This window comes from Athene noctua, chromosome 7 (assembly GCF_965140245.1).
Source record: "Athene noctua chromosome 7, bAthNoc1.hap1.1, whole genome shotgun sequence".
Lineage (NCBI taxonomy): Eukaryota > Metazoa > Chordata > Aves > Strigiformes > Strigidae > Athene > Athene noctua.
In genome coordinates, this window is record NC_134043.1 from 35,682,677 (window position 1) to 35,698,280 (window position 15,604).

At 33.9% G+C, this 15,604-nt stretch overlaps 1 protein-coding gene across 2 annotated transcripts in view; it reads left to right on the forward strand.

Annotated features, from left to right (window-relative positions):
- The window catches only part of GLS (glutaminase), a 68,805-nt gene that overhangs the window by 26,549 nt on the left and 26,652 nt on the right, over nucleotides 1–15,604 (forward strand). For both annotated transcript variants that reach the window (XM_074910645.1, XM_074910646.1), the window contains exons 8-14: nucleotides 7,515–7,547; nucleotides 7,812–7,870; nucleotides 8,987–9,053; nucleotides 9,597–9,647; nucleotides 12,073–12,249; nucleotides 13,349–13,480; nucleotides 15,176–15,268. In XM_074910645.1, coding sequence (XP_074766746.1) covers nucleotides 7,515–7,547; nucleotides 7,812–7,870; nucleotides 8,987–9,053; nucleotides 9,597–9,647; nucleotides 12,073–12,249; nucleotides 13,349–13,480; nucleotides 15,176–15,268 — 612 coding nt within the window. The remainder of the gene's footprint in view (nucleotides 1–7,514; nucleotides 7,548–7,811; nucleotides 7,871–8,986; nucleotides 9,054–9,596; nucleotides 9,648–12,072; nucleotides 12,250–13,348; nucleotides 13,481–15,175; nucleotides 15,269–15,604) is intronic.

Here is a 15,604-nt window from a genome sequence, read left to right on the forward strand (position 1 = left end):
TTCTGTGTGCAATATCTTACAGCAGTTTACTCATTAGCAGATAGAGAAGCTCTTATGTTTTGGAAATAGTTCACGCTTCCAAACAAATGCAGTATTAGACGAGCAGTTTTTAAAAAGTAACAGTGTAGATGAAAGACTCTTTTTCCTTAGCATTTTTAGCTTTGTTTCCTCCTTTAACTGCACAACACTTGATATTCTCTTGAGAGAATTGCTTCATACTTGTTTAATGCTAAGAGTATGTCCTCAGGAATATACTTTATAGCACTCAGAAATATGTTCCTGAATGTCTAATGCTCTTAAATAGCATAAAGTTAGAAGAGTATTTCTTGCTGTGAAGAAGAAATGGAAGATCCTATAATTTGTACAGGAGCAACACAGCTATATTTGCACGTTAGTCTTAATACTGAATTTGTCTACTGTTAATGTTCTGTACAACTGAATTGTGTTTAACTTTTATGTTACATAGTTTCTGTTGGGATGTTAAATGTGCTTTCTTAAATAAGTGTTTGGAAACAGTTGCCCATATTCTCCTCAATAGACCACAGCTGAGTAATAGCATCTTTAGACCGTAGTCTGGAGACTTTTGGAAAGCTATAGTTTATTTTTCCTTAGAATAGCTGTATGTATCACTTGAAGTTGTAAATGACATAAATTTCATGTAATGCTAATGTTTGCCAGGTACTTTACTTGTGTTTTCTGCCTTTTTTGGTAGCCACTGGTACAAAAAACTATTTTTTTTTTCCTAAGGGTACCTGTTTAGAACTACAGGGAACATGTCAGTCCCCTGGAGTGTTGAAGTAGAAAACTTTACTGTTACGTCAGAGGTTTAAAAATCTTGTTTACAGCCTTTTTCTTGGTTATGTTTCAAAGTCCCTTAGCTACAGTGTGTTTCCTACCTCCTATTTCCAAATTGTTGATTTTAAAATTACTTAGATCATGATTTTCTGTTATTTTATATTTAAAGAAGGTGTAAGAACTCCTGCTTAAAGACATTTATCTTTAATAGCTGTAGGTGAAAGAAAATGGCCTTAAGTATGACAGGTAAATTTATTCACATTTAATATTTTTTAAAGGTTGACTGAGCATTGAAATTCACTTGGATAACAGTGAATTTTAAAATCTGACTTAACACATTTGTCTGAAATGTCAAAATCTTAGTCCTACTACAACATGCCCTACTGGTCATAAGGCAAAACACGAGCCTGTGCCTCTTGCAGAAGGCACATAGTTCTTGATAAATGGTGTACATCTGAATAGATAACATGGATTTGTTTACTGCATGCATTGTGATATTTGTTGGAAGGTTGGGGGATTGTTTTTGCTGGGTGGTTTTTTTTGTTTTTTTTTTGTTTTTTTCTGTAATGTTCTTATGAAGAGTATTGCATTGCACTAACGTTTTTGCATGTGGTAACTGCACGTCTAACAGACGCATATCTTGCTTATCACACTCCATTATTTGTTTTCAGTGTGATTAAGATGTAGTTTATTTTATGTACTACTTCCACTAAGATACCATTTATCATTTGAATAACCAAACTAAACATATTCTGAAGAAAGTTACATAGAGGGTCACAGGTACAAAGTTACTTAATAGCTGTATTTGTGGTGAAATAACTTCTTTACAGTCTGCAATTTAACAGTATTTCTACTAACTACTCAGTGATTTAAGTAATTCACATTTATATTTGATCTAATCTACGACTTTTTTTCTGGAAAAGGTGGCTTGATTAACCCATGTTTTGCCCTCAGTTCCTCTGCATTCGTACTGTTTATTTAAGGTGTTACTTTTGTATCTTGAAGACTGTGTATGGCTCCTAGAGTCCAAGAAAATTAAGGGATTATTAAACATGGTCCAGTTCACCGTGTATGACATTTATCTAACGGTAGCATGTTGATAGCTATGGAGAGATTGTTGCTGTATTTCAGTGTAAGGAATGCTTTTACCTCCTTTGACACTCATTATTTTATCTCATTCTGAGAAATTGATGTTAAGTAGTCTTTCAAAATTTGCATACATTGTACTGAATTTAGGAGCTGTTAGTATGCATGATCTTGCACATTACTGCCCTTAGAATCTGGCACAAATTATGATTACTTGTGGATAAGAGATGATGCTTGGAGTAATCTTTTTGTCAGAATATGTAATATGTTAACATTTCAGGGGAAAAAAGGGTTCTTAGCAACACATACCCAGTTCTGACTGCCTTAAGAATTTGGTATACGCACCTTGTAACAGAGCATAGACCTAAACTGTCATGTTATGTTTAGTCCTTGCTATTCATATTAATAAATCTTAAAGCATATGTGCATGTTAAGTAGTATGTTTGGCTTACTTAGGCATGATAATATCATACTTTTACCTGCTTAAATGATTCTCCTTACTGTTATGTGTTTAGAACTATGATGTGTTTACATTTTGGTGCCTTAACTCACGGCTCCGCTCTAACTGTACTTGCATTACACTCCACAGACTGTTCCAGCATTTAAAGCATGTATCTACAATAAAAATGCTTTAGCAGAAGGACATCCTGTGGGCCAGTTTTAATGAAATAAAATTTAAAAAACCCCCTAAGGACCTTTTCCCTTGGCTGTAATTGTACTGCCATTTGCCTTTATTACTAGTTACATAAATTACATAGTTATAACGATTTTCAAATAATTGTTATCAAAAGAAAATTGTAGCGGCAATTACAGGAATTTGTGGGAAAGTGATATGAGATAAAATGGTAAATTATTCTATGTCTCCAAGGAAATACAGGCTCTTAAAAGAAGATTCAGGTTCTGTACAGATTTAGTACAGATTCAGTGCTCTCTAACCACACAGCTTTCTGTACATCAGACTGACTGGGAGAAGTCTTTATTGCCTGTAGCATGGATAAATATTAATGCTTTCACTTGTTGTTTCTTCTTAAACCTTAAACTCAGCTCTCAAAGTGTGTCAACTCCAGTGATATCAGTGGTTGTATCAGCAATTGCCCACTTCCACGTATCTTTACTGACTCGGGAGGGTAGTGTGTTAGGGGTGCAAATGAGATGAAGAAAGGTTCAGAGTGAATTATGTAGGATGTGGCAGACGGCTGTGGAAGGAATCACCAGAAGACAAGGGATTAATCTTAAGTAATTTTTATTATATGTGTCAAGATTCCATCTGTAGATAAAAGCTTTCCTAGTATAACAGCAAAGGTTTGGGCAAATAGAATGTATGTATATCCTCTTAAGTGCTGACAGCCACATCCAGCATCTTACACAGGCAGTGACTGCAGACTTGGAAGGCTCAGTGAAGGGGGCTATTCTATGGTGATAAATTAACGTGGGAAGTGTTTAGACATGTTGGGGGAGCATAACAATGTTTATAGTTCTTGCAAAAAATTTGGTGTGCAAGAAAATGAAAACGCTGATTTTACTGACGCTGAAAAAAACTTAATTCAATGGAAATTTTTTGCATGAAAAATAAAGAGGTGTATCTGATATACTTAAGAGCTTTCTAAATACGCTGATAAGTCATAAAATAAATGAGGCAAAGAGTGGTGGAAAGACTTGTCCATCTGTGCCAGGGGTCTGTTTGCTGTCAGGATGCAGTTATACGGTTACAATGTAATACTTGAGGGGTGAGAAAATGCATGGTTTATTGGATTTATTCGACAATGTAGTTAACAACAAATAGTATAAATTTAGATTAATTGCTCTGTGCTACCCACTCCAGTTATCCTTTCTGATAGACTAATGTGTAAATGTACATACATACCACTTTGAAACATGTGTTGGTGTTGTGATCTTCTCTGCCAGATACTTGTCTTTATTTTGGTAAAATTTCCTCTCTTCCTGGGTTATTAATCTTCTTGTAGTAACCAATTTTGGATGGAATGTACGTTGACATTATTCTGCACTTGCTTTTTATTATAACTCAAATATATTAGGTGCTATTTGGCATGGAATATGTTGTAGTGATATTTGAAATGACATCTATTCAGTAGTCACACATGCAAATATTTAATACCTGAAGGACACAAAAATAATTTCTTACATGTATTTGAAATAGTAATAGTATTGGTCTTAGTGGGTCAAATACTGTCTGTGACAGTGTGCTCTCAAGTATTTCAGAGCTGAAAATGGCACGCTAAGCAGTCAAGACACCAGTTCTCACAGAACAGGCCCAGATTAATATATAAAATTTAAAACTTGTGTAAGTACAGAAAACTAAAATAAAGACATTAACAGTTAAGTTAATGCAAAATGCATAAATGTAAAAAAATGTTTCTTGCACTCTGACGAAGTGTTATGATTTTTTTTCCCCTGGATGTCTTCATCACAGTATAGTGTTAGGTTATAAATCTGGATTTTAAAAATTCCAGAAATTATTTTAAAAAGAATCTTCTATTATTAGAAAATTATAAACTTCTCATGATCCAACTGTTTTTATTAGCTTGGCTTAGATTCAAAATTGAAAAATTATTTTAACAAGAGACACATGGTAAGAGCTTATGTGGTCTAATTGTATAAACACTGAATACTAATCGATGAAAAGTGGCTAATACTAACTACTTTTCTAATAAAGATTGCCTAAATTTGTTGTTGCAAGCTCTGGTAAGTATCCATGGGTCTCTTCTTTCTTATGTACATGTAGACATGCAACCTATGCAAAGGCTTATATTTTTCTAGTAGAAATACAGATGATAAAAAGGGAAGATCACTAAAACCTGACACAGTCAAAAAATTCAAATTTATGAGCGACAGCCATGGTGCCCATTGGGGTTTGAAGTGTTTACAAAATTGTATTGAGCTGTCTTCTGCAAGTTTGAATTTTCTGCCTATGAAACCGCTTCAATCTTAACCTTTTCAGTTTCATTTTGTATTAATTTAGAAGTGTTTTTTCATATGTATATACACACAAGCATGTATACAGTAAGTGTGTGTATGAACATATGTTCCAGTAAATGTACTAAGTGTTTGTGGAGTTAGTGCATAGAACATTTTCTTTGATATTCTAGACAGATGAATTACATCTGAACTTAAATAAAAATGCTTTTAAAGAAATATTGTCACAGTGCCCCCAACCTCATAGGCTTATACAATCAAGCTAAAAATAAGCAGCACTTGTGCAAGAGCGGAAGATTTTTTGTCTCTCATATTTGTTCAAATTATTATGGAAAAACTGCTCAGTATTCTGAATGTTAGGATTTTGTATTTGCAATGGAATTTTAATCATAGAATGTGTGTTGCCTCTGTGTCTCTTCAGCTTTTTAGGAGGAGCAGCATACCTCTGTCAGCTGCTGAAAGAGGGAAACTAATATGTTGGGTTTTTTAGTCGTCATGTGGATGGAAGCAAAGTTTTCTGTTTTAGTCACGCATCGTGTTAAATCCCTACTGAGGTCTTGGTCATATGATTATTTAGGCAAATATTTTAGGTATATGAGCAGTCTAATTTCAGTAGCAATGCTTTTGTGTTTGATATAAGTACTTGTACAAGTGTGTGGAACATCAAGGACTAAAATTGCATCATCTGAGTTAGTATACAGAAGATTTTCTTCCCAAAATACAAGATTAGATGTACATTTTTAAGAGAAACCTTTTTTATAACAAGTGATGTGGAAAAAGTTTGCATTGAGTCTTTTGCCCACCAATTTTATATGCTGCTAGTAAAGCCAGGTTTTTGTTGAAGGGCTAGGAATTTTTTTGACTGGGAAAAAAAAAAAAAAGTGAAGTATTATGTATTTATATTTTTGCAGAAAGCATGATCCCTTTCTCCCTCTTTCTTTTTTTAACAAAAGAACTTGTTTCAATTTATTATACATGTCTAACCATACAATTATCAATGCAGCATCCCATAACTAATGCTGACCCACTTTCCCAGAAAAAGATGTTCATTGTGCGTTTGAAAGGTTGAAAAGGTTTTTGTGGTTTAAATGTTGTTACATATTTTACAGCATTAGGATCTATGGAATATTTTGACAACTGCAACAGTTCAATGAAGTTGGTAATTTCTTCTTTTAATTATTTTTCATTGAACAGATTTGGAGTTAAATTTTTAAGACTTGTGTTCTGGTATATTATACAGGAACATTTTGATGAAATGTATCATGATTTTTTTATCTTACTGCAGATTAGCTAGATTATTGCCTTTAAGAGTAAGGTTATTAGCCTTTAAGCATAAGGTAATCACTGGCGCATAATTTTGACAAAACAGTGTGGTGTTCCTTTCAGCTAGTGATCGTACGTGTATGACTGCACATCCTCTTGTAGATGAGCTGATGCATGGGCTTCATTATCAAGATTATCTGCAACACCCTAATCCACATACAGAGTGGGAAATGAGACTGGCTTTACGCATTTCATTAAGTAAAATGCTGGTTGATATAAAGCTTCAGTTTTTTCCACTTCCTTCACTGTTCCCATACTAAACACAGTGCAAGTAGTGTCTTGAATTGTTTGAGATATGTTAAACAGAGTTTTGTTATCTAAACAGAGTATCTTTAATACTAAAATTATTTATTAAAAAAAATCTTCTCTAGATACGTTGTTTCCACTTGTGTATGCGATGCCATTGTTTTTTAAACTTCCTCAAAAAATTCCACTTGGCTACTCCAAAAAATTAAAAACTCCCCCCAGTAGACCATGTGCTATTTTTTACCTCCCACCCCTCTTTCATCGTCCTGCTATAGGAGTTTGTGAAAGGTTGCCTGTCAGTGACGTGTAAAAAAAAAATTAGTGCATCTTTAACTGGCAGCTACTAAATTTGAGAATGTTCTTAAACAGGGGGTGGGCGAAGTGGCCAAAATAAAACCTCTCATCCTCCCTGAGAAAACAAACCAACCAATCCTAAGAACTAAGTTTCACTAGCATCCTTATTAAGTTGGATTTAGATTTTTCCTTAAATTGTTAGCACAATGATTTACTCTGGTGTGAAGTTACATTTTTTCTGTTTCATTTTTAATAGGTAGGATATTAATCAGATATTAAATCAGATATCTTTGATTAAATGCAATTATTTTCATAGTAAGGGGTAACACTTTATTTTAAGTCTTCAATCTAAATTCTTAGTATGGGTGCTAGCCATGGAAATATTTTAACTTCAGTAGCCTGAACTTTCCTGTGCTCAGCTCTGTTGGTAGCATAAGAATACCTTTGAGTTACTAATCTATAAAAAGTTAATGTTTTCAATATAATTATCCTGATTGTAGTTACTTTTGTATTTGTTGCTTTAACTACTATACTTATGCTAAATAAAGTTGAATAGAGAGCACTTAAAATAAAGCATACCTTTTTCAGTTCAAATTCATTTCCAACATACAGGTGTTTGATAAGACTCGTATAGGATTATTTAATGTAAATGATAATTACATATTTACTTATCTAACACTTTAATTTTTTTATTAATATATGAAATAATTGTAGTACCTTATTCTTAATTAGCTTCATACCTTAGTTATATCCATTAAAATTCCTAATACTGTTAAGTGAACTAACTCCTTTCTTATGTTAACAATTTTTGTAAATTATTTTTTCTTTTCTTGCAGCAAGGAGCAAATAATGCAGAAAAATTTGACTACGTAAGTTAATGTTACAACATTCCTTTTTTAACTAAGTTCAGTGGTAAAAGTCTCTAGCTGGCAAGGGAATTGCAAGTGAAATTTTAGTAATTTCAAATGTCTTTTAATCCATACTTGTTTCTTTAAACACTTAGTGATTTGGATTGTATTTGTAAAATTGTCTTACGATTTAGGGTAAGGCTGGATTTAAAGTTCATCAGTTACAATTTCTTAATGTCTGAAAATGTTAGCATGCTTTTCCCCCCTCCTCTCTGTCTCTAACAGGTGATGCAATTCATGAATAAAATGGCTGGTAATGAGTATGTTGGATTCAGTAATGCTACGTAAGTATTTTTTATTTACTTAATGATGTTAGGTGGAAAATGCCTCAACTAATAGTTGGCATACTGAGCTTATGGCAAAGTTCAGTTATTTACACTGAAGCCATCATTGGAGGGTGTCTTTGAATAAAATTTCCAAGAACTGAAGTTGTGCATGTCTCTGACATCAGTATGGCTAAATCTCACATAAAGTGTTGGTTATCTCTTTGCAATTTCATTATTCTGTCTTAGTGCTCTGTTGGTGCTATGACAGTGAGAGCTGTAAGTGCAACTCTTACCTTCCTGGCATTTATGTTAAAAATTAAACTCTGCATGTTAATGGCTGCATATCAGATGTTTAGAAAGCATACTTTATACAGTTGGGACTCTATGCTTTTTTATTTTGCATATTTAAATTATTTTCTAAAACAGCTCCCCTCACTAACTCAACATATAGCATTCTGAAAATCATGAGAGCTTTTTGAGGCAGCACTGGGAAAATTATACAGATTCCATATAGCAGAGTTGCTTCCAGGTTGCTAGTTGGCATGCATGTGCAGAGAAGCAGAATGAGATAAATAGTATTTATCCTGAGCTGTGTTAATGTAAAAGTGTTTACCATGGAAGGAATTGGACAAGAGAAGATTATCCTTTTATCATACTGATTCCTTGCTTTTAGGTTTCATCCTTAACTTAATCATGATAAACAGTGCAGCCATCAGTTTGGTCATTATCTGACCTGCAGCTTGGTCCTCAGATTCTTCTCTAGCTTGGCCAGTGTTGTTGGTGAATGAGCCATTCAGTGCAGCTTGTTGCAGGATGTTTCATTCCACCATGCCTTCTTAAAAATGCTTCCAAGAGTAGGATCTTACACTACTTTGCCTTACCTCCAAGTCAAGTCTGTGCAGGTAACCAGTACTGTGTGTATTTGGATGTCAAAGCTAATTTGCTCCAACTGGGTGTACTGGGATGAGCTTCTATGTAACTTCTGTCCTGTTAGTAGAATGGTTGGATTCAGAAGCAATGTATGCTTTACATGCAGTTTTACTGAATTACATTATGCATCATTGAAGTTCAGCATTTTTTTGAAAGCTTGATGTGTTCTCTTGACTTTTTTTATTTTTTTATTTTTATTTTAAGGTTCCAGTCTGAAAGAGAGAGTGGAGATAGAAACTTTGCAATTGGCTATTACTTGAAAGAAAAAAAGGTTGATCTCTTCTTTTTATTGTATTTTGAAGACTGACTGGTGGGGTTTTTTCATAATCTGTGAAGATCTTTATTTAATGTACAGTATGCCATAAATTATTACAATACGATATATATTCTCATATTGTTACTCAAAATGCTGTCATTTATAAAGTATGATACTAATGCCACGCTAATAGAACACCTGTAATCTTTTTTCTGTATCATAGACATGATAATTTGTTTTGTCATAAAATGCATAATCTGTGCTGTACAGATGATTTTATAAAACTACTAGATGCATTTTGCAGTTTGCTGATTTAAAGATGTTGAAAACTGTATGAAAAATATTTTAGTATCTAGCTTATTGACTTCACTACAGTGTTATTTTTAAATCTGGTGTGATTTAATACTTGTACTTGCTAAATTTAATTAAGTATTTGAAATCTGCCTAATGCTTAATATACTGACAAGAATATAGTTTAATTTATGTGTCTCTAAAAGCAATATTTTAAAAAATGAATCATAATTTTACCTGAAGAATCTCTCTATTTCTCTTCCTCAGTGCTTTCCTGAAGGCACAGATATGGTTGCTATACTAGACTTCTATTTTCAGGTAACTGACTAAAATTGAGAATCGTTATAGCCTTTAGAATTACTATTACAAGCAGTAGAAGCTGAATTGTTTGTAGATAGAAAGGCTTTAATGGCTTATAGTTAAACTTGTCAGCTTCTGTTAAACTCTGGAAATAAATACTGTTCATTTGATGCATCCAGATGTGCTTTTGTTCAGTTGATGTACTTGGGTGTCTTTATTGCTAATCCAAACTAGCAATAGTCTTTGAAACACTAGTAGTTAGAAGCTTAAAATGTCTTGTATCACCTCAGTGAGTTTAACAAAGTATTTCTGTTTCTTTGGGTTGCTGCTCTTTATTGTGCTGTGAAGTACTTTAAATTCTGTGTGTAACTAAAATAGTATATGCATGTTTTATTGCAAGCTCAAGGGTAGTGTTGTAAATGAAAAAATACGAGTATCTCCTTTTTGTTTAATTCAGTGCTTATGAGTAAAACAAAGAATTGAGTCACATATGTTCTCCCCTCCCCCATTTTTTTTTTTCTTTTTCACTGCCAGCAAGATATTTGCAACTGTCACAAAATGAGAACTTGGCAAGTGTGAGGTATTTCCTCAGTAAGGGTTTCCTAATGTTAAAACATTTACAACTCACTCAGCTCTGCTGCATATAGTTCTCAAGAGGCAGCTCAAGTTGCATTACTGATTCAGTCTGTCTGGGATAGTTTAAAAAAAAATAATCCGGAGTTTAGTTCTCAAAATGAATCTGTTCTTGATTCATGAGACTTGCTCTTACTTATGCACGTTATAAACAATATTTTTTTAAAATGCAAATTTTACCTGAGCTTTTTGTATTGGGGTGCACCTGCTCTCATCTTTAGATCGAATGAGTGTTTATGAAGTAAGCTATATGTGATTAGCCTTAGTTGACCTTTTGTTGAGTTGGAAACTAGTTACAAGCTAATAGTATACTCTGAACTTCTGTTACTGCAAAACAAAACTGGTAATTTATTTGAATTTACTGTTTAAACATGCTTTTAAAATGCTTCCTATCCCACTGACTCAAGTCCTGATACGCTTCTGAGTGTAAAGCTGTACATAAAAAATGCCAAACCTAACTTTTCTGATATATTTTAATTTGGCTGCATTTTCATGCATTATGGTCTCTAATTTCATGACTGTGTGTCATTTTTTTTTTCTCCTGCAAAATCTTCTTTTCACTCCATACTCAGAAAAATGGCAGCTCATACAAGAGCAGCAATTTTGTTTTGTTTTCTTCTCACTGTACAACGCTTACTTTCCAACACTCTACTCAGATTCTACTTAAAGTTATTTATTTTCTTTGGGTTTTCTGTAATACTTCTCCCTCCCTTGTGTAATTGTGAACTTTTTGAAAAGGAATAACTCTGTTTTCCTATTATCTCTATAAGTGAGGATGGATTATTCTTGTTTTAGAGAACTGAGGTACAAAATGCAGGTGCTTAAACTGAGAACCTAGAAACACTTTTTTTCAAAGTAGGTGATATTGTGTAATACTTCATATGTTTAAAACACAGTTGCCATTTTAGATGCGTCTCTGACAATCTCTTGATTTGCAACTCCAGTTGATTGGACTAGGATGTATTGAGTTTGGCACCCGGAAAATAAGAATTCCAGGTAGTAACTACTCATGAAAACTTGGCTTAGGTAACTTCATGAAGTATCATGTAATGACTGTTTGGCAAAAGCAAGAATACAAGCACTAGTTTGTTTACTTTGCAGAGTAGCATTTCAGCTTCAGGTTGAAACCAGCTTATCTTTTGGTTTCTGCAGAAATGAGGCAGCATCAGGTGATGGCAACATATCACATTTCCTGATGTGTCACCAAAGTATGTATAGTCTGTACTGAAGCAGGGATCCTGGGAGAAACTATCGTGTGGTCATATCATTAATGTATCATAAAGTATATATGAGAGAAAGGTGAAATTAAGGCTGCATCAGCAGGAAGTGCTGGCATTAAGACTTGCATGTGGTAGAGTTTGCAGCTTTAAAATATACTTTTAATAATGTGGGGGGTCTTCTAAGACTTAAAAAAGCCCACGCAAAACAAACTCAAATTGAAAAAAAACCCCAGTCATTCTCTGGCTTTGCCATTTAAGCAGATGCAAAATACTGAGATTGTTTTCTAGACCTCTTCCTCTCAAAGGAACATTAAGGGGGTGGGGGTGGGGAATCAAGCAGAGACACTAATCCATGGAAAATACTGTCCCAAACTATTAAGAGGGCTTACAAACGCTGTTGCTGGGATCTTTATAGAAGAAGGATTCAGACCATATTAATTGATGCTACTAGCATCATCTGTAACAAATCTTATGCTACAGGTTATTTTATGAGATGATATTTCTATAGAGACATATTGTTGATCCTGCTATATTTGGCCTTACTGTGCTAGAAGTATCACTTCTTATAATCTCTATTTCTTTTTCATAAGCTTTGCTCAATAGAAGTAACATGTGAATCAGCAAGTGTGATGGCAGCAACTCTGGCTAATGGTGGCTTTTGCCCAATCACTGGTGAAAGAGTACTGAGTCCTGAAGCAGTCCGGAATACCTTGAGTTTAATGCATTCCTGTGGCATGTATGACTTTTCAGGGCAGTTTGCCTTCCATGTAAGTAGTCTTCAGATATTATTTATAGCTGATCAGGAAGATAAACACGTGCTACTGTTTCCCATGTTCCAGGACTTGCTTGCTTCTGGAGGAGAGGGTGTTACGTGAATTTTTATAGAAATTGAACATACCATGTGGGAAAATCTCACCTAGGATTCATGACACTACTAGTACAAATATATTATAGCACTTACTCTTCTCTGATGCGTCACATTTGGGAATCCTTTTCATGTTGAAATATACATACTGTCCTGTAAGGCTGTTCATGAGACAACCAAGTCATGATGCAAATGTAACTGGAAAGTGTGACTAAAGAAATCCTGCTATATGGGAGTATAGTTGCTTTTTTTTTTACTAACTCAGGCTCATGAATTGTCCTCATGTGTTGTAAAAGTGACTGTCACACACAGCATATGTACCATGCTTCTATTTTCCAACAGTATGTTTCTTACATGTAAGTATTTCAAGATATACTGCATCTTATTTGTGTTTTCAACATTGTTCTGAGTGTTTTTAATTTTTCCTTATTGCATATATGTAAAATTGATTATGTTGCTTTGCGTGACCTAAGTTACTGCTTACAGAGCTGTAAGGATATGTGACACGTTAGTTCCTATTGGAAAAAAGCAATACCTTTATCCAGATTGTAAATAAGTAGGTTACTGTATGATTTTATGGACAGACTCTTCTGTTCTCATTGGGTTTTTTATGTTTTCTGGTCAAGATATTTTTAATTTATATAGCTTTGTACCACTGCCTTGTTGCAAACTGTTCATGGTAGATACAATCATTTACTGCTGCTTATTCATAATTGCTTTTCTATAATAGATCTAAATTATATTTTTCACTCTATTACTGGCTCTCTGTGTTACTGAGTGCAAGTAAGTTTATGATTGCCTACCTTGGATCGCCACAAACTGTGCTTCGGGTTATTATCTGTCTAAAAAGAGATAAGCAATAATTTTTTCCCAACTTAAAGTGATTTCCAGATCTGTGTTTTATAAATGCTGCATAATACGTTTCAGTAAAATGCTAACACATTGTGTTACAATAGTGAAGAATGTTGGCAGAGGACAGTAATTCTCTAACTATTCTATAGGTTGGTCTTCCTGCAAAATCTGGAGTTGCTGGTGGGATTCTTCTGGTTGTTCCTAATGTCATGGGCTTGATGTGCTGGTCACCTCCTTTGGACAAGATGGGCAACAGTGTTAAAGGAATTCACTTTTGTCATGTAAGCAGCATTGGCTTCAGTGGTTTTGTTTTGGTTTTTTCCTTGTGCTGCTGATGTTTACTGAGCTTCAGCTAGTATAGCTGAGATCCAAGTGAATTAAATAGTGATTTGTCACTCTTCCATACACAGCAAGTTTAATTTGATCCAAGGGTGAAAGTCCAAGAAGAGACGTTTGCGTTTTAGTAATAAATAACATTAATTCAGTGAGCATTAAGAAAATATGATGCCAGAAACACTGGAGAAATTAATTGTGGAAAAGCTTTGAAAAGGAACACTTCATGAAGTAATGAAAGAGCTTATCTCTTACATACTGCATTAGAAAATGTAGAGCTCTATTTACAGATAAACAATTTTCAAAACATTGGAATTACAATTAAAGAAGAAAATTCTAATTAAATATTGCTGTTCTGATGTATTTTTTAAAACCAATTGCTGTAAACAGTCTGACATAAACCATGCCTTCATAGATCGGACCCAGTTGTTGGGCAAGCTCTCTAGCTTCATCTCTTGCTTTTGAAAGGGCTGTGGACAGTCTGTTGATAGCAGCATTAGAAGCAGTAGAGATTTTGTAGAGTACTTTGTAATGACTAATAAAGATGCTTTGTGGGAGAGGAGAGTTCAAAAAACTTCTTCATTTTTTATTTTCTCCCTAAAACTACCTTGTAATACTGATTTAAATAATTATAAATGGAGGGAAAAAAATTCAAAAAAGGGAATAGTAGGCTATCTAGAGCCCCATAAATAATGTTGGATTTTTGGTAATGCTTTGGAAGTTGAAGGCTTAAATAGGCTGCTGATCTTTTTTTTTTTTTTTTTTTCTTTTTTTCCCCTTCCCCCCCCCCCCCCCTTTTTTTTTTTTTAAGTAGCATGAGGACATTTACTACAGTGATACTAGTTTAGATGGACTTCAGTTCCTAGGGTGAACATTTGTATGACTAGTCTTCACTTAGCTTATCAACAATAGCATGAGATTTACAGTGTGCAGGGGTTTAGTTCATGTGGATGAGCAGCAGTTAAAAATTTTCGTAATTCTGTTTTACAGCTGTACAGATGCTAGATAATTAAGAGTACTTAGAAGTTACTAATTCATGTGAACATATTAAAGTTTCATATGAAATAGTCTTGATAATATAAATAAAATCATAGAACAATAGGTGAAGGATTTACTGCATTTATTCTGTGTTATAATAAGATCTAACATCTCATGAGATGATCATGGCATAGAGGTAACATGAGTGTAACATTTTCAAAAATACAGCAGCATAGCAAAGTTCTGTAATTATAACCTTTCATGTTGTATTTCAAACTGAATTAAAATCCATTATGTCACACATTTTCTTGTTCCATCCTATTGATTGAAGTTTTATGTACCAGACTAGTCCAAACTATTCTTCCTGTTCCTGAAGTGTTTCATACAGCTGGAGTGGAAATACATTACAATAGATATTTTGCAAATTGCTACTTGTATTGTACTTCTTTAAAAAGGAGTTTAAAGGTATTATCAGAACTTAATCTTATCACTGTATTATGTTCAAAGGGCCTTATAAACATTGATATTGATTTATTAAATAAGCTTATCTTATTACTGGTTTAGGTTATGAGGATATAATGTAAAACACAAGTGGTAGTGTTATAATCTCATAAGCATTTAACTATCATATGCAAATAATAATGTATATTCCCTATAATTTGCAGGATCTGGTTTCTTTGTGCAATTTCCATAACTACGATAATTTGAGACACTTTGCAAAAAAGCTTGATCCTCGCAGAGAAGGTGGTGATCAGCGGGTAAGTTAATATGTGTTTAGTGAGTACTGCTTGTAGACATCAGAAGAAATACGGAAAGTTCTTTAAATGCAAAACTGCTCAATGACATGTATTGCATCAAACCTTTCAGATAAACTAGTTAGTTTACATTATTAGTGGACACTTACCTGGGTGGACCACACTATCACAGGGTTTTGTGTAGTAGGATTTAATATTAGATTTGTAACTCCATTTCATGCAGTTCATCTCCCTTGCTAGATTAAGTATATGGTATCCAATAAAAGTTTCAAAGAGTTTTACTGTACTGGTTGCCTTTAATAAAGATTTGACCAGCTGGTGGGCTTAGCCTTTCTGTTC